We start from the raw sequence: 20,050 nt of genomic DNA, 5'->3' as shown, positions 1-20,050 counted from the left end.
ATAATTCGGACTAGGCCATACAGAACACCAATTTCATACAAACTAAGTGTGAAAGTGTAAACGGTCACCATCATTTAGGCAAATTATAGCTGTAGATCTTCACATCTGCTTCACAACTGTCCAGTCATGTCCAGTTCATGGAAGATATTTGTTTCTCTCTGATCATGAGTGTTCATAAAGATTTATTTAAACCAAATGCATGCCAGACCATAATGTCATAATATTGATCTCCAAGTTGCTGCTAATACCTGTTGACATATACTGCCAGACATACTCATGACGTAGCTCCATGAGCTGCCGGATCCCCAATATTCCAGTGATCATTTTGCCTCCCAATGCCAGTTTGATGGCAACATGTCCTTTGATCACCCGATTGTTGAGATTAATGACAACTGCTGGTTTCCCATCATGCCTCAACCAATGCTTTCACTACCTGTTCCAGTCTGGTTCTGGACACCCTGTCACTGTTCTATCACAACATTCCTACTGATTTATGATACATCACTAATGCATTTGATTTCCTTGCAATTGCAATGGATGCCAATTCATTCTTGAATTCGATGGTACCTGCTCAGACCTTTGGACTTTCACTCTGAGGGTTCTCCAAAATTTCCTTCCTATAGGAAATTTAACTGAATTTTACAACTTCTTTCCCAAAGATTCAATCTTTGAATGATATCTTGCCCGATCATTTCATATGGAATTCATTTGGGGAATAAGGTTACCATGTAATGTGTCTGTTCTTGCTGTGCTACTTGGTGATATTGAAACGGAACATCTAAGATGAACATATGACCTTGATATTTCTTGTGACTGCATGATCTACCATTAGGACTGTTTTGTTTGCACAGTGCATATAAGGAAAATAATTATGTCTAAGTTAATTGCAAATATGCAAGAATTGGAGGACAGGCCGGGGCATTTAGAAAGATCGAGGGCTGAGATTTGAAAGCAGTTCGAGAGCTCATTATTAATTGACTTTTACAGAATTTTCTTAGCATCCTTTCACTTAATCTGCAAGACTTGGTGTAACTCTAAAAGATCAGCTGGCGCGTGCACACTGCTAACTTTGATAGTAAATCTAACACTTTATGATAACGAATCCTACACATCAGAGACAAAGAAAATGTTTGAATATACACATTGTGCTTGAGTTTCATCAATATCTCTTCCATTGCATTTAAAACATGTGCATATATATATATTTGAAAACTCCACTTGTATTTCCATTTGCATCTCTACATTTTCCCCAATTTTATTTAGTCATATGTCTACAAAACCTGGCATTTGATATGTGATAATAAATGTATACTTTATCAACAAGGTTGAACGAACATACAAACACCGTTTTGTATATATACTAGTATATATATTGTGAAAAGCATGGCTTTAGAATCATTGAGTGTTACAAGTATCAGACTTTTGCTTGAAGTTGAAGCATCATCTTCTAAGCAGTTACTGAGTTAGCCCGAAATAAGCATTACGGGAGTACGGAAGGCAGTAATGCAACTAAACAAAACAGACTTATGACCAGTAAAAAGGCAAATTGATATCGGAAAAATGTTATAGAATCTGTAACGTACCTGTATCACTATCGAATCTTCATAACAACTGATTACACACGACCATTCTACTTCTGTCAATAGGGGGTCAATATTTGACCTTTCAACTTAACCTCGAAAGAATTTATGAGCCAATCAACACGTTTGTTACATCATCCGTCGGAAACGAGAACCTGCCACGACAAATTATTCATAAAATTTATTGTTTATAAGTTTTCTTCAATGGCGGTGTAAATATTATAGAATTAACAATATTTAGCTTATTGGTGTATGTTTTACAATTTCCGTTACAGTAAAATATTTCACCCTACTTCACTCCATACTTTTCGACCAATCAGCATTCACGTTTCTTTTTGCAGTCGGCCTACATTTGGTCAAAACACCGGGTAAGGACTCATAGAAATGCATTTAATTTAATTAGTGCAATGTTGATGCGATTAATTGCTGTTGTAGGATTATTTTCTTGTCATTGATTTTACTATTGATATCTGTAAACGTGTATTTGCAAACACACTGACAAAAACGACTTTCCAACCATTTTTACAAACCGGTTTGGGACCCTATGCACACGTGCTGATGTGGCAACCTTCTCTTTCAAGCAAATAGGCTAGATCTAGCCTAGATAATAACAGTTGCCGAGACTGGACCAGTAAAAGTGTTCAATCTTATTTTGAAAATAATATGTGTTTAATACGGCATCCGAATTGAACTGATTTCCTTAGGTGAGTCGATGTAAGGTGGACTCACAGGCACTCTTTGCTGGTTTGAGGGAGATCATACACAGGGGCTTGTATAGACTTATATGATAAAATAAGCTTGAAATACATATATATGTATGTACAGACAAGGGAATATCATGTAAGGAAAATTATTTTTGTTTGTTAGGCTAACATATTTTCCTCACCTGATCGCCCTAAAACAAGCATTGAGTGCTTCTGGTGGACAGCAGTATTTCTGTAGTTTTTTTTCATCTGAATTGGTAAGGGACTTGGTGGAATTTGATGCAGCAGTGACAGACCCAGACACCCTTCCAGTACCCCCCTTCCTCCCCTTTCCAATCCCTAGCCCGAGTTTCCTCAGGCCCTGTCATCAGACTTAGACATTTTGACACATAGATTGTCTGGTGTGGGGCCAGAGCGCACTGCTATGAAAACATGTTGGAGAGTTTCGAGGTGCTGACAACAAAAATTGACTATGACACAACATATATCGATAAATGGATTATTTATTTATCCTAATCAGCTCTTATTATCACTAACAGCTGCTAAATACCATCAGCCGAGTCCTCGGTTTTCAATCGTCCAAAATATCCCACCTGAGCGAACACCATTTTTGTAGGTCAGGGGAGTGACTAATCAACAAGAAGAGGCGGTCCGGAAATCTTCTAAACAAGAATGATATATTCCTTTCTCCGTTCAGATCAGTATGGCTTGTTGATTAGTCACTCCCCTGACCTACAGAAATGGCATTTGCTCAGGTGGAAAATTTTGACAAAGCCGAGGACTCTACTGACAGAAGTTAGCAGCTGTTGGTGATAATAAGAGCAGATTTGGCGATATATGTGAGGTATGTGTTGGGTCAGTCAATTTTTGTAGTCAGCACCTCAAAACTCAACAACACCAAACGGTGTCAGAGAATTCCACGTTTTCATATAGCAGTGCACTCTGGTGTCAGGGCCAGAGGAAACTTGGGCTATCCGATCCCCTGCCGCAAGACTGCAGCAATCAAAAGGTATTTTTTCCTCATTTCTCACCCCCTCCCCCAACCCCACCCTTGCACTTTTCACTCGCGCACATGCAGATTACTGAGACAAAACATATTCTGTAGTACTAGATCAGGATTCAAACCCTGAACTGTTCATAGTTGTACTATTGCGCTATAACCGAATGAGCAACAGAAGTGTCCTTGTCCATTTGTGTTACAGTTACATGCAAAATAAAATTAGGTGACAGGTTATAATTACTGAGTATATGAAAAAAACCAGTACAGCTGGACAGGGATCCTTCATTACATGTAATAAACACTTTTGAATATACATATAGTATGATATACGTGTTTAACGTGATGCATGCTTTTCATTCAGTTGATTTCAACGTTAACGGTGACCACTCAACATGAAGACCTCAACCAGCAGTCCCGCCTCTTGGATTATCAAGATGTCGCCAGACAAGCAGGACACCCTACTTAAGATGTCTATCCTCGCTATTGCTGCAATCTTGTGTAAGTTAAACATCTTGCATTGATTCATAAATTTGTGGAATCAAGACTTTGGAGAGATTTCACTTCTAGGCAAGACAATGTACCTTGATATTGAAATTGAGGGTTATATAGTCTTACTTAACCCACAATTTACTGGAAATATATATATATGAAATAAATTTATGAATGAAAATTACAATATCTTTATTTGCACTATGTAACTTTTCGTTTCGGTGATATGTCAGTTTTTCAATAATTCCACTAAATTTAGATAGTCTTTCCCTTAAATTAGGGCTGAAACAATATCATATAGTGATAATTTCTTGTGTATCGTATTAAACTGTTTTGTTTAAAAGAAAATTGCCTGTATCATAATACACTAACACTGATGAAATTATTATTCAATTTTGTATCCAACTCGGGGGGAAAAGTGTACTTATTGTTTTGGAATCCTTCAGTAAAGATGTGGTCCACTGTGCAGTCATACCCAAAAGTACTAAATATCATTCAAAAATATATTTTATACTGTTCAAGTCTATGACAAAACTTGGTACACTCATGATAACGAAGATGATCTTTTCAGCAGATAACCGTATCGTGATACGTATCTTATCGTAAGCATCCTACTGTCCAACTTACAAACGCATTAGTATTATTTTGGCGATATTATTAAAATCATCATGATATTGAAAGTTCTAACCATTAAAAAAACAGTATTCCTAAAACCAGAGCTTGTGTTGGAAAGAGCTGGCATTTTTTGTCGGCAACTTACTTAACCAGCTTCTAATCATCTAATGATAATAATGCATTTCAATGCAGCCCCACCTAAAACAGCAAGACAGAGCCCTGGGTCGTGAACTTGTGATTTTGTTTTTTGTAATGTAATCTCCCATTCAACTTCCTTCCAGTTTTATCCTAGACTGGAAGTATATACAGTGGGAAACATAAAGTTTAGCTTTATATTTAATTTGATTTTTCCTGTTAGGAAAAAACATATTAAAGCTAAGAACATGTACTGTATATAATAAATGCTTCATGGATCCTACCATAGAAACAGAGGTGAAACCAGGAACCCTGTAAAAGTATATAATACATTGAAGTGCTCAAACACAAGATGATAAGATATGTTGCTACAAGTCATATCTGCTGCAAAATCAATCTGATTGAAAGAAATGAAAATTTTGTTTAATAAGCTAATATAATGATGCCTAAAAATATCTTGTTTGTCATTTTTGACCCAGAGTTTTTAGTTTTAGGATGGGTTGATAATTAAGGTGAAATGTTTCATTTTTGCAGATCTGGGACAGTTAAAATGATTTTGAAAAAGAATACACATTAGTGACATTATCGCATGTTTATTTCATACTTAATAATGTTTTAGTCTCAGTTGTAGTACCTGCAGGAAACCAGTACTTTCAGTTTCTGGAGTAAATTCATCATAAAAATTTCAATAAAATATTTTGAATTTGACAGATTTCGGTCGGTCAATTTAGGCTCAAGTTTGTCATCATAATTATGGAACACTGATATAACAATCTGAAGAGATTTGTTGCCTTATTTTAAGAAAAGTAGTTGTAATAATTTCATGTTTGTATTTTTCAGCATTTTCTACAAGACTGTTTTCAGTGCTGAGGTTCGAGAGCGTTATCCACGAGTTTGATCCCTACTTTAATTACCGGACAACTCGTTACCTGACTGAGGAAGGTTTCTACGAGTTCCATAACTGGTTTGATGACCGAGCATGGTACCCCCTGGGCCGTATCATTGGTGGAACCATCTATCCAGGTAACAGTCATCTGATTAGGCCAGAACAAATGTTTGCAGTAGTGTATGCATATAGCCATAGAACTTGTTTTCTATCAATTGAAGTAAATTAAAGGGGCAAACAAATCCAGTTTATATTCAAAGGAATACAAATGTACCTTTGGAAAATCCTGAGTTTAAACGTTTAAACATGAAATTCAGTTTGTAAAATTAAAATGTGGGTATTCAGAAGTAAATAATCTGTGTCATATCAGATTTACTGTCAGAGTTCAACTAGTTTGGCATGCTACCAATTAGGAGGTGGTACAAATTTACAGTATGGCAGTTACTTTTTCCCAATGAATGTTGTGCAATTACTATAAGATATCTCGGGAAACAATTCTATAATTACAGGCTTGTCAAATTACATCTATAAGGTTGGACTTGCAGATTGTATTAATTAAGATAGGTTGACTGTTTATCACAGCAATGCATTGCAGAGGGAACTGAAAAGCTAATGATTTCATTTTCTGATGTATAACAGGTTTGATGGTGACCTCGGCAGCGTTGTATCATGTGATGAACTTTTTCCACATCACTATTGATATCAGGAATGTGTGTGTGTTCCTGGCTCCTCTGTTCTCCAGTCTCACCACACTCGTCACCTACCACTTCACCAAGGAGCTCAAGGCAAGTGACACAGGACAGCAATATCAACAACTTTTTGAGTTTGCCTTTAGTTTTTAAAAAACCTGGATTGGTAGAAATCTGAAGTAATTGATTAGTGGCAATTCTTATTTTATTTCTTCACATAAAAATTAGATAGAAAAAAAAAAGAATGAAAAAAATACCTACCTACCTGTACAAATATTTTTTATGAAATGTGGCAAACAAATATTTAGGCCTAAAAACATATCCTGCTGGAAACAGAACTGCATTTATACGACCTTTGTGTGTAAGTAGCGAGGACTGTCAGCTTATTTCCCCCTATAGAATGGTAATGACTTTCGAGATCTAGAGAGATCCACAGACTATATTTTATTTTGTAAATCCTATTTTGCAGGATGCCAATGCAGGTTTAGTAGCAGCAGCTATGATTTCCATTGTCCCTGGTTACATCTCTCGTTCGGTGGCCGGTTCATACGATAACGAGGGTATCGCCATCTTCTGTATGCTGTTGACTTATACCCTATGGATCAAGGCAGTCAAGACTGGCTCCATCTTCTGGGGATGCATGTGTGCCCTTGCTTACTTTTACATGGTAGGTATACAGGGTTCTCAGATTGACCATCAGTTTGATGTCATAGTGAATTTATATATACAGTCCACCTATAATATGATCCCCTTTCTTAACCCTTTCACCACTGTAGACTATAATGGACCCCTCCATATCAATGCATGGTAGAGTCTACTAAAGTTACATAGGGGTGAAAGGGTTAAGAGACCACCTATTAATTACATCATATGATCCCCCTTCTTAAAAGACCGCCTATAGAGACCCCTTTCAATTTTCCCCATTGAAGTAACTTATTTGTCTGTATTAATTGACAAGCTGTGTTAATGGACCACTATTTAGACTCCCCTCGGGGAAATTTGCCCCGTGTTTGTTACTCCTTCACATTTAATTACTATGTTAAGTATATTATTTCCTAATGTTTGTATTAATGATAAATTTGTCCTCAGTAATATGAGGGTTTAAAAGGCAGTTAAGTCAAATTTATTTTGACTTGGTAAAAAAATGTATGTGAAAGTGCAATGAAATTCCTCAACTTAAATTTCGTCGTGTAATAACATATATTTCAGTTCTAGTGATTTTTCTTCCTCTTTCCACAGGGGCCTGTGCCTGTTGATTTGGGGAAAATATCACCCACAAAAAGCATGATTTTGGGGGAAATAAAATGAAATTGAGCTTTAACTCTCACTGATTTTGGAAATTATTTTTTATTTTTTGACAGGATAGATATTTTCTTTCTTGCAAGCTAACACTCTGTACCTGGCTTGATTGTAGCCATGTCCAATTTCATGCCTTGCTATAGTGAGCGGGCAGTTGGTCACCTCTTTGATCTTGGTTTACTGACCAGAGATCATCATACCAGCTGGTACAGCTATGAAAAAAATACTTGATCTTCTTTGCTGCAAGCTAGCCATGCTGTTTTTGTGTCACATCTTAGCTTGCATTAAAGCTGCAGTAAAATGGTGACTTTCATGAGATGAAAAGTAATTTACTAGTAGACTTATTTTTAAAAAAAATCTTGCGATATTGTCTCCCAGATTGGGATTTAGATATTGTAATGACAGTATACTTTAACTTAATAGACCACAGCATCAACAGGTAGGAGCCGAATAAGAACCTAAAGTTTAAACATAAATACAGCAACAGGAAACAGGAATTTTGGAGATACCAAAATCAAAATGTAAATCATCACGAAGTTCATCCTCGAAATCCAAGAGATGTGCTGTCGATACATGTATCTCATCTGTATTCATGCTATATGTCATGACAAAATTAAAGGCTTGTGGTAAGCTGTTTGATTGTTTTCAGATATAATATCCTGACCAATCACTAGCCAGATAAACTTCTTTGAAGGTTAAATACTCATGAGCTACACTCGATTCAAAACCTGTTGATGTTACTGTTACTTGGCTGTGCTTCATCCAAAACGTCACTCCCTGTGTTCCAAGAAACCCCCAAAACAGACAGTTCTACCCCCAGTTTTCAACAGTTGCTCTATGTAATTACATGTAGGTACATAATCTTGAAAAAGTATCGAATATACCCCAGATCTAAAATTCAGTGGGAACACCAACTCCTATCTATTTGTATTGTCTGCAAGGTATTGCTTAAAGGCCCTGTCACAGGTGACACACACTGTTTAGTTACTGGTTACACCCTCTTACCAGTTCTGTACAATCTAGTCCTCGGAGTTTCATCATGACTTACTCTAGGGCTGCAGAGGATGTGAAAGGTATTGCTTAAAGGCCCTGTCACAGGTGACACACGCTGTTTAGCGACTGGTTACACCCTCTTACCAGTTCTGTACAATCTAGTCCTCAGAATTTCATCATGACATACTCCAGGGCTGCAGAGGATGTGAAAGAGCGTAGCCCATGGAATTAGAAGGACGCATGAACTGGAACAAAAATAAGCTTGGAGTGGAAGTTGTATTCTATTAATGTCTAACTATTTCTGCACGACATGTGACATCTGTCTAATGTTTGCTATAAAACTTCTGTTAAACAGGTGTCGTCATGGGGAGGCTACGTGTTCCTCATCAACTTGATCCCCCTCCATGTGCTGGCACTCATGATGACCGGCCGATTCTCACACCGTATCTATGTAGCCTACTCCTCGGTAAGTATACACACCCAACATAGTGTGTGTGTAAACTAATTAACTTCAGATGACTCACCTATAAAATTGCAAGGCAGATGTTTGCATGTTAATTTGCTAGATATTGAAATGACCTTGTATAGTACAGGTACTGCTGTTATTGTTTTTTCGAATCCATTTCAAGCATGTAAGTTAATTTGATTTTTGATTTTTTAAATCACCATGAAAGAAGCTACTTTAGTTGCTCCAGGACTCCTGGCAGCAGTAAATGTTATTAGGCTGTAAGAAATAATGATCAGTCTATGATAATCGCAAATTAGTTTCAGTATTGAAATATCCCTTCAAAACGATGTGCAGTATTGGGATAGACCCTCAAAATTGAAATAGAAATACTCTGACATTATGTCATGTATGACCTCTGCACCTTAACACTTTAACCGCTGTTGTCTCACATATGTTGTTGTTATTTTCTAGGTATACTGCCTCGGTACAATCCTGTCCATGCAGATCTCATTTGTGGGATTTCAGCCTGTTCAGTCCAGTGAACACATGGCCGTAAGTTTCCTCTGACAATACAAAAATTGATACAACACCCGTTTTATAAGTATCATGTGGAATCGGGATAAATTTGGTATAATTTGTGTTATCACTTGAATAACAAAGTTATCTAAACTGAATATTTTGCATTGTTAGGTAATTATTTGTCATTACATTGTTCTGTGTACTGTCTCCAAGCAAGTTTTATTTATCAAAAATGAAAGGAATTTTTAATTTCCTACTTTGCATTAGAACTTAAGCAGGTGATTCATGTAGATTAATTTTTCGCAGATAATGCAGTATTTTCTCCAGAAGGGGGGATTGTGNCCCCCCCCCCCCCCCCCCCCCCCATACATCTCTATATTCTGCCTATCACACTACAATGCCCCCAATGTTTTTTCAAACCTGAGAAAACACTGGATTATTGTAAGTTACAAATTAATTCTGGTGTACATGTCATGTGATAAATTAATTCTTTCACTGTAGTTCCATTGTGTTGATATTCAGTATTGCTGAAATAAAAACCAAACACAACATGTCACTGTTGCAGGCCTTGGGAGTATTTGGTCTCTGTCAGATCCATGTCTTTGTCGACTACATCAGGTCCAAACTGACCACTGAGCAGTTCAACACCCTGTTCAGGAGTATCATCCTTTTGGTTGGAATTCTTGGAACTACTGCCGCCGCCATTGCCACAGCCACAGGCAGTATCCTTGGAAACATAAATCACATACTAGTTTTCCTGTTAGGAATACCCAGGTAGAAGGGATCATTAACTTATTTCCTGTTAATGTATTGTAACAGGAGTAAGAGAAATGCACGGCCAGACTGGGGTTCAAACCCGGGACCCTCCGAACTTTAGACGGACACTCTACCTATTGAGCTAGGTATTCAGCAGGAATTTAAAGAAAGCGTTTAATAACAAAAGTAGGTAGAATTAAGGGAAGAGCCAACATTTAACACTGCAGTATTTGTAGAAGTTTTTATTTTTCCTGTCGTTTTATCATTTTATGTAGTAGTTTGCTGAATACCTGTTCTATGAGACCAATCGAGGCCACGTGCTTTACTATATGGGCAAAATTTCCTCCCAAAAGAGCATTTCCTTGTCTTTAAAAAATTTGCTCTGAGCTTGAAATTCTATGGATTTTCTGTAGGTGTTTTCCTCTAACTACACATTTTCTTTGTAAATCACTAATTTGTAAAATTGCAATCAAGCACAGTTAAGAAAGACTGAATCCATGTATATCTGATAAAATTGCATTAAAATCCAGAAAAGTGTTAAGATCTCCAGTGTGTAGTGAGTATGATGTGCAACATAAACATCTGTGCATCTTAAAAGGTAGTATTGTGTCCAAAAGCAGTGGAAAATTAAGCTGTAGGAGTGCATGTGAAAGATGATTATTACTGTAGGTTCATCGGGAAAATTACTTTTTCCTGTAGATCTTAAAATACATAAATTTCCTCAAAACGTATTGGTCACTGAGGTGCTAGTCATGTTTTGGGTGTAGCAGTACATATCATAACTAAGTGTGATTCACTATTAACCTTGACCTTGGTAAGAAATCTCGCCCTGGACTGGACGTTTCTACTCTCTGCTGGACCCCTCTTATGCCAAGAACAACATCCCCATCATCGCATCTGTATCTGAGCATCAGCCCACCACATGGAGCTCCTTCTACTTCGACCTTCAGCTCCTTGTCTTTATGTTTCCAGGTCAGCAAAGGTCAAAGTTCAATATAACGGATTCAATCAGTTGGCTGTCAACTTTGAAATCAGTTTTGTAATGGAAAAAAATGATAGCAAAATTTTGAAACAGTCCAATTTAGAAGAAAACTAAATTAGGGGGGTGGGGGGGGGTCAACATAATAAGAAAAGTTTGGCAGATGATTTTCATTAAATGGCTCCTATTTCTTGTCTAGCATTTAAGTGAGCTTTTTTTTGCCTTGATTAGATAAATTAGAGGTGAAAGCAAAAGGCTAAGAATCCCTTTCATAGCTGTAACAGCCTTCATGATAAGTGCTGTGATATTTAATTTGGATTTCCTTTATATTCATAAAATTTTCAAAATTCAATTTCTCTTTCCTGAAAATTTCATTTCAAATTTCAAGTTCCTAACTTATTTTTAAAAGATCAACAAACCAAGACAACAGAAGTCACAGATATTGGCCGAGACTAGTTTGATTGTATTGTTTAAACAATGTAATTATTTTACAGTGGGTCTCTACTTCTGTTTCTCCCACCTCACGGATGCCAACATCTTCATCATCATGTACGGAGCTACCAGTATCTACTTCGCGGGGGTGATGGTGCGTCTGATGTTGGTGCTGGCTCCTGTCATGTGTATTCTCTCGGGCATCGGTGTCTCGGCCACTCTCACTAATTACATGAGGAATCTTGACATCACAAAGAAAACCAAGAAGGCCAAGAAAGGAGAGGATACCAACTACCCATTCAAAAATGAGGTAATATTTGTACCAGTGTATCATCAGAACATGTGTACATCTCGTTATTGATTGAAATTAATGACTGGTAACTGGTATTTGGCTGTATCTTTATAAAATGAACTTTCTCTGATTTTGAGATGAGGATACTTTTATAATCCTGAAAATGTGGAACAGCAATGATTTCAATTATCTGTACTTAATAATCTAGATGATAAAAGAGACGATAGATTAGCAAGATAACACTCTGTACCTGGCTTGATTGTAGCCATGTCCAATTTCATTCCTTGCTATAGTGAGTGGTCAGTTGGTCACCTCTTTGATCTTGGCTTACTAGCCAGAGGTCATCATACCGGCTGGTACAGTTCATAACCTTTAATATGTTTCAGAGTCTTATTATTCATACAATATTTATGTGCACTCTGAAGACACATTTGACCTCTTCTGATTCAAAGGTTAGAATAGTTCATTTTGATATTTCAGGGGTGAATGAGTTAACTAACCCTAACTTGTAATATAATCATATGAAGATTAGTGCTAGTGGAATTATGCACCCCATAACAACAATTAAAATTTGCTATTCAGTAAAAAGACATCAATGATTTCTTCAAGCAGAATATCAAGTTTAGGGCTAAATGTTAGAGATGGGATTTCAATATATTTTGAATTCTGTCTGAGCAGACTTTTAGCATTACTGATCTTTTAAGGGTCACTCTGGGGAATATCCATAGTATTTTACTGTTAGATAAATAGGAATTAATTTGATAAGTACAGACTTTTGCAGTGAAATACAATGTCCTATGTTGTATTTTATTATCTTACTTTGTTGCAGTCAAGAAATATGTCACATTGTGTACTTTACTTTGCATTCCATTAAAACAGGGATCATTGAATAAATTTCTTAAAAAAAAGAAACGATTTTCTAATAAATCCTCTAGTAATGTAATAACTCTTGATTCATTGCTGCTACAGGGCTGTTTTCGAATTTTCACTATTATAGGTAGCCACAGGTGTGGTGTTCATGATGACAGCCTTTCTCATCACCTACACATTCCACTGTACTTGGGTGACGTCCGAAGCCTACTCAAGTCCTTCCATCGTTCTGTCTGCTCGTGCTGGTGATGGAGGACGAATCATATTCGATGACTTTAGAGAGGCGTACTACTGGCTCAGACACAACACTGCAGAGGTATGACATTGTGACAGCTGTTTTTGCTGTTTGTAGTAGGAATGATTTGTTCACCCAGCCACTATATCACAGAAACAAAAACTCAATTATCACAAAAAATTAACTTGATTATCACACAAAACATTAACTCAATTATCACACAAAACATTAACTCAATAATCACAGAAACAATTAACTCATTTGTCTCAAGAAACCATTAACTCATTTATCACAAAAGCAATTAACTCATTTATCACAAAAGCAATTAACTCATTTATCACAGAAACCATTAACTCAATAATCACAGAAACAATTAACTCATTTGTCACAGAAACCATTAACTCAATAATCACAGAAACAATTTAACTCATTTGTCACAGAAACAATTAACTATGGGGGGTTCGTGATTCTCGTCTGGAACATCGTGGGGGATTTTCGGAGGCTTGACCTATGACAGGTCTCTACACAACTATAAAAAGACAAGGTAATTCCCACAATGAACGTTTTACAAACTACTCAATAAAAAAAAAATCGCCCTCATCTCGTTTTTGCCATGTAAAATGAAAAAATAAAATACCGCCCTGCCCTGAAAAAAAATGGCCTGAGAACCAAGTAATTAATTTTCACAGAAACCATTAACTCAAATATTGAAGAAACAATTAACTCAATTATCACAAACAATTAACTCAATCTAAAAAAACATCCAACTTATTGCTTGTATGATTAAAAAAAAGACATTTCTTTGCAAGCTAACACTCTGTACCTGGCCTGTTTATGGTCAGGTCCAATTTCATACCTTGCTATAGTGAACAGTCAGCTGTTTACCTCTTTGACCTTGGTTTGCTGGCCAGAGGTCATCATACCAGCTGAAACAGTTAAACAAAGCTTTAAAAATCAGACCAGGTTTAGTTTTGTGCATTTTAGAGTTTGAAACATTCCAAAAATTTTCAGAGAATTTCAACTTATAAGGATAATGAAAATAATTCTTTTAGATTATTAATTTGGTCCTGTACAGTTCAAGCATGTTAAAGAGTAAAAGCTAATTTCAAATAGATTTTAGAAAATCTCCTAAACAGAACAGTTTGGCAGTGTTCTCATGATCAGCAGGATGACAGGATTATAGATTGAATTACGTTCAGTTTTCAGTTCTAACATCAAATGGAATTTTGAGAAATGTAGAATACACAACTTCGAGTGTTTCCTGCTTTTCAACAGTACTTTCTTTCTTTTACTTTAAAAACTCATACTATATAAAGCTATTTTCAATATACACTAAGTTTGCAACCCTGCTCTATTTCATGAAATATAAATTTTAGAAAGTTAAAAAAAAATGAGTACATACTGACCCAACTTTTTGAGGGACAAGCAACAGGAAACAAGGTAGTATTTTAGTCTGTATGGTGAAGCCTAGCAAGTCGTACACTCTTAGATGTAAATTGTCCTTACAAACACATAGTCTCTTGTTTGGGGATCAAAGATATACAATTAAAAGTTCCATTCTTAATACTCACCTTACAAACACATAGTCGCTTGTTTGGGGATCAAAGATATACAATTAAAAGTTACATTCTTTAATACTCTCCTTACAAACCCATAGTCTCTTGTTTGGGGATCAAAGATATACAATTAAAAGTCACATTCTTAATACTCACCTTACAAACACATAGTCGCTTGTTTGGGGATCAAAGATATACAATTAAAAGTTCCATTCTTAATACTCACCTTACAAACACATAGTCGCTTGTTTGGGGATCAAAGATATACAATTAAAAGTCACATTCTTAATACTCACCTTACAAACACATAGTCTCTTGTTTTGGGATCAAAGATATACAATTAAAAGTTACATTCTTCAATACTCACCTTACAAACACATAGTCTCTTGTTTAGGGATCAAAGATATACAATTAAAAGTTACATTCTTCAATACTCACCTTACAAACACATAGTCTCTTGTTTTGGGATCAAAGATATACAATTAAAAGTTACATTCTTAATACTCACCTTACAAACACATTGTCTCTTGTTTGGGGATCAAAGATATACTGTTAAAAGTTACATTCTTTAATACTCACCTTACAAACACATAGTCTCTTGTTTGGGGATCAAAGATATACTGTTAAAAGTTACATTCTTAATATTCGCCTTACAAACACATAGTCCCTTGTTTGGGGATCAAAGCTATACAATTAAAAGTTACATTCTTAATACTCGCCTTACAAACACATAGTCCCTTGTTTGGGGATCAAAGATATACAATTAAAAGTTACTTTCTTTAATACTCACTGTATAGCAGGATACTTCCGCAGATGTCACGAATCAACAATGTGAACACGAAAATATGATCTGCAGAATGATATGACGAGCGTAATGATAAACTTGATAACCCTAATAGCGAGTATGCAGTTGTAACGATTCATATACATCAAGAATAATAGATGTTTGAAAATAGGTTACCAGGGTATATTTGACATCAGATAGTTTTATTGATAATTTTTTTGAACAAAATGCGCTTTCTTGTTGCTCAATAAATATGCTGTAATGACGCCTATTTTAATTTTATTTGACTATTTGACACTGTATGTGCCCAGTGCCTCGTCTCTGTGCTAAAACACTGCAAAAATGCAGTTCCATCACATATATATCTAGATTGTTATATTATAATCTGTGTATATCTAATTTTCTAAATTTGTGTCAAAATCGCAAAAATCAAGCCCACACAAATAGCCCCTTATACAGTAACTATTTTTGTTTCTGTTCTGGTAGTAATGTTTTAAAACAACTTAACCTCTCATACAAATTAACTGTAGGTTACTTCTATAAATTAAGTTTATAGTCATTGTCCAGATATCAATGTTTTTCATGAAGAATTTGCAACAACTTATGTTTTTTCTGTGTGATATTTTTACAGGATGCGAAGGTGATGTCGTGGTGGGATTACGGCTATCAGATAACGGCCATGGCTAACAGGACTATACTGGTGGACAATAACACGTGGAACAATACTCACATATCTCGCGTCGGACAGGTAAGCTAACAATACTCACATATCTCGCATCGAACAGGAGAGAATTCCCATATAAAATAATCAGGGACAAACAATACCCACATATCTCACATCGGAAAGGTAAGAATTCACACATAAAGGATCAGGCACTAATGATAGGTCATTTAGTCATGATATGATATCAAAAAAACAAGTATACTACAAGTTGGATGCCCAATTCTGTCCCAATACCACAACAAACTTCGACTAAATGTACTACACAAATAAAGACAATCAGCAAAGTTGATTTGGCTTTTGTTCGAAGCTATAAGAAATGGCAATTTAACCTCGCTTGGTATGACAGCTGTTGAGTTGTTGTTCAATTCTATTTATTTCATTTTTCAGGCCATGTCGTCAACAGAAGATAAAGCCTATGAAATAATGCGTGAATTAGATGTCACTTACGTACTTGTTATATTTGGCGGATTGACAGGGTATTCCTCTGATGGTAAGAATTTTCATACTGTATTCCGGCAGTAGCAGAAAGAGCTTGTACATTCTTAATATCTTAAGGTTGTGAAAACAAACATGATAAGTGTAATGATAAAGTTTTAGTGAAAGTAAGGAATAGTTTGTTTTAGAAATAGTTTTCATCACATTTCTCTTTAATCGTGTGATTTATCGTTTTCGTACATATGAAAGTAAAATGCAAATCATAAATCATGTATTTAAAATATGTTATTACCAGATATCAACAAATTCCTTTGGATGGTGAGGATTGGGGGCAGTACAGACCGAGGGGCTCACATCAAAGAGTCTGACTACTATACGCCTCAGGGAGAATTCCGTATAGACAAAGACGGTTCACCCACCCTCCTCAACTGTCTGATGTACAAAATGTGCTACTACAGATTCGGCTCTGTCTACACAGAGGGAGGTAAGTCTTACGAGATATATATATACTCGTTTATTATAATCCTCTATACAAAGCAAGAAGTATGTCTGTTCTACTATCTGTCTGTCCATCCCTCACACTCGTTTTCCAGTCCAGTGGTCATATTTCTTTACATTTTAAAGAAACTTCCCTGGAATGTTGCCATTTGACATTACCAGGGCAGGCAGTCAAATGTCAAGGTCACTAGGCATTACCATGGCTAGGGCAGGCAGTCAAGTTCATCGTTACTAAAAATAGAGATATTATGTCATCTCTCTAGCAGTTTAGATTTTTACGAAACTTCATAATGAAAAATTGGCCGTTGACATACCCTAGGCCTGGACAGTTTTAATATAAGCCAACATTGAAAGGAAAGATAGACCTGACAAGTATGTATTTTATATATAGGTAGACCTGACAAGTATGTATTTTGTCAGAGACAGCTTGGTTGCTGTAAATGTTTAAGTATTGAAATAAGATTGTCTATAAAAAAAACGTATCCAGAATGAAAACATCTCAAAAACATCAAGTGCCTGGATAACTAATGCTACCCTGTTTGTACATATTTTTGAATTTTGTTTCTTCTTAATTTCAGGAAAACCCACTGGATATGACAGAGTGCGCAATGCTGAAATTGGAAACAAAGATTTTGAACTTGATGTTTTAGAAGAAGCTTACACCACAGAGCACTGGCTTGTCCGCATTTACAAAGTTAAAGATTTAGACAACAGGGGCCTGTAGACAGTAACACAGCTGAAGATCATTTTTAAAATTTCATGACATGTTTAGTTTTGTATTTGATGAATGATAGAGTAAGCATTTCATACTATAAGTATTATGGAAGGACAGAAATATATATCTTTTTAACAAAATGAACTTAACCTTTGGAAAAGAAAGAAAATTGGCAAAGATGAGGATTTTGCAATAAATTGATGCAGGTTAAAATTTGGAAGGAAAATATGCTGTCCTTGAGATTTTTCATCAATTTATTAGTGAAAGTATTTAATTAATGATTGGTAAAATTTGGATATTTTGTCCAGTGAGAACTCTGTGAGAAAATGTTCAGTGTTAGACCTGAGTGAGTGAGAAAGTTTAAGTAAGAGGGAAGATTCATAGAGTATTACATGAAAGTCTTAAAGTAATACAAACCTTTTTAACAAGGGTCCTGTTAATCCACAAACTCTCCATCCAGACCCTCATTTTTGACCATATATCAAATTATGTGGGCATCAAATTTCTGAAGACAGAGTTGTTGAAATTTACAGCTATGCAGCTAAATTAAAATATCTTTACTTACGACAAAATCAGGTATACAAAGGAAAACAAATTAAAAATTGAAATGTAAAAATTCTTATTTTGGAGATTTGTTGAAAACTGCAATTTGGTCAACTTAAATATTTACTGTAAGAATTTCATAAGTGCTGGGATTTTCCCAACACTGCTTCAGTGAAGTCTTAAACCAGATATTGTCGCCATTTCTTCTGCTGGATGAGGACTTTTTCTATCCATCTCACAGATCTGCTTCTTTTTGATGTGATGATAAATTGAAATTGTTACTTTTACATTTTGTAATGGAATTATACATGTGTTGTTATCACACATATGTGTTTATATGTAAAAGTTTCCGAAGGATAGGGTATATATAAACATTAGCTGATCACATTTTATTTGTATTAAAAGTCCTTCATCTGACTGAAGTGCTACTGGTCTTTTGACATCACCAAGCTTTAAGCAGTCCATGATGAAACGTTTAAAATGCAGATCTATATGTTATTTTTCAGCAACTACAATAACTTCCCATTTGCACCAATTGTATTGTGCTTATAGCAGTATTTGCCCTCTAGGGTGAACTCTGATGAGTCGGCATAGTCTGACCGAATTCTTAGCTTTACTTCGACAAAATGTGCTACTAGCAGCTTAAGATAAAAGCCATTTAGAATCTACATAGATATTATACTTGGTAAATGGGGAACCATCGGTTGGCTTCTAATATGTGGTGAATCGGATGTACATTCCATGTGAAAGTGAAATCTTGTAATAAAATATCCTTCTGAGAGTATTTGGTCTCCCTTTGATAAGATCTATGTTTAGATAATCACCTGTTAAATGTCTATTAGGATGAACATGAATGCTTTATATATTACTGTCATTATCAGAAATAAAATTATCTTTTATTTAATACCTACCTTTCTTGTCTGTTGTGTATGATCGTACATGTAGTTGTAACCAGATCAAGAGGTTCCAAACCAAGGTATATCATGATTACATGACCGGTGTCTGGTTGCAGAAGACTGATCAGCCTGACCTCCCAATTTGAACAGTTTAATTAAAACGTATTTGGAACAGCTAAGGTCATAGGACAACTAATTATGGGTAAACCCTGTCACTAAATCAACAATAAGTCTCGAGCAATGCCACTGGAGCAGTCTCATCTGTGTTGCTATGGGACACAGTAGTCTATTTTTATTAGCTCACCTGGTAGAAGTGCCAATTGAGCTAATGGTATGGTGTGTTGTCCGACTTTGTCTTTAGAACTGGAGGACGTAGGTCAACCATATTTAGCCAGTAGGTACCTGGTATGGAGTGCTATACATCAAATATATGACCTTGACCTACTTTCAAGGTCATATCTGTAAAACATGTAAAAAACCTTTGAAAAAAATGCTGAATAACCAAGATGCCAAGAGTGATGATACTTGGTCAGTAGGTACCTGACATGAAGTGCTATAAACTTTCATCAGATAAATGACCTTGTCCTACTTTCAAGATCACAAGGGTCGGTCAAATGTGTTAATATTTTTTAACAACTTTTGGATATCCAGTTGGTCCAGGGTGCTGATATTTTGCCAGTAGTTACATGGGACGGAGTGCTATGAAGTTTCGCAAATAAATGACATTGAGCTTCTTTTAAGATGACCGGGGTCAAATATGTCAATATCTTCATATCTGGCCAGTAGTTGCCTTGGATGTGCTATGAAGTTTCCTCAACTTCTAAATAACTAAAACACAAATGGTGATGATAATTGGCAAGATGGTATCTTTGAAAGAGTGCTACAAACTTTCCTCAAATATATGACCGTGACCTTTCAAGGTCACAGGCATCAAATATATAAAAACCTTTTAAATAACAACTTCCGAATAACCAAGAG

General features: G+C 35.9%; 2 protein-coding genes across 2 annotated transcripts in view; one reads left to right on the top strand and one right to left on the bottom strand.

The window, feature by feature from the left end:
- LOC110459706 (solute carrier family 12 member 8-like) overlaps window positions 1–1,649 on the bottom strand; it is a 37,508-nt gene extending 35,859 nt beyond the window's left edge. Inside the window, exon 1 of the mRNA XM_021512083.1 lies at window positions 1,584–1,649. The gene's annotated coding sequence lies outside the window, so the exon portion shown is untranslated. The remainder of the gene's footprint in view (window positions 1–1,583) is intronic.
- Window positions 1,650–1,868: 219 nt separating this feature from the next.
- Window positions 1,869–19,086, top strand: LOC110459686 (dolichyl-diphosphooligosaccharide--protein glycosyltransferase subunit STT3A). The gene is made up of 15 exons (XM_021512054.1): window positions 1,869–1,948; window positions 3,646–3,782; window positions 5,364–5,546; window positions 6,049–6,194; window positions 6,568–6,765; window positions 8,746–8,856; window positions 9,310–9,390; window positions 9,923–10,079; window positions 10,933–11,085; window positions 11,587–11,834; window positions 12,814–13,002; window positions 15,893–16,009; window positions 16,373–16,475; window positions 16,716–16,904; window positions 17,497–19,086. The coding sequence occupies exons 2-15, from the start codon at window positions 3,677–3,679 to the stop codon at window positions 17,640–17,642; spliced, it is 2,127 nt and encodes a 708-aa protein (XP_021367729.1). The 5' UTR covers window positions 1,869–1,948; window positions 3,646–3,676; the 3' UTR covers window positions 17,643–19,086.
- Window positions 19,087–20,050: the final 964 nt, after the last annotated feature.

This window comes from Mizuhopecten yessoensis, unplaced genomic scaffold (genome assembly GCF_002113885.1).
Source record: "Mizuhopecten yessoensis strain PY_sf001 unplaced genomic scaffold, ASM211388v2 scaffold10185, whole genome shotgun sequence".
NCBI classification, from domain to species: Eukaryota; Metazoa; Mollusca; class Bivalvia; order Pectinida; family Pectinidae; genus Mizuhopecten; species Mizuhopecten yessoensis.
Note: the sequence above shows the minus strand (reverse complement) of the source record. Positions and strands in the feature narration are given on the sequence as shown.

Excerpts from the sequence above, each read along its gene's own strand:
- LOC110459686 (XM_021512054.1), top strand. The coding sequence starts at position 3,677 with ATGAAGACCTCAACCAGCAGTCCCGCCTCTTGGATTATCAAGATGTCG. Across the intron at positions 5,547-6,048 it reads TGGTGGAACCATCTATCCAG|GTTTGATGGTGACCTCGGCA; the intron begins GTAACAGTCATC and ends GATGTATAACAG. Across the intron at positions 10,080-10,932 it reads CATTGCCACAGCCACAGGCA|AAATCTCGCCCTGGACTGGA; the intron begins GTATCCTTGGAA and ends GACCTTGGTAAG.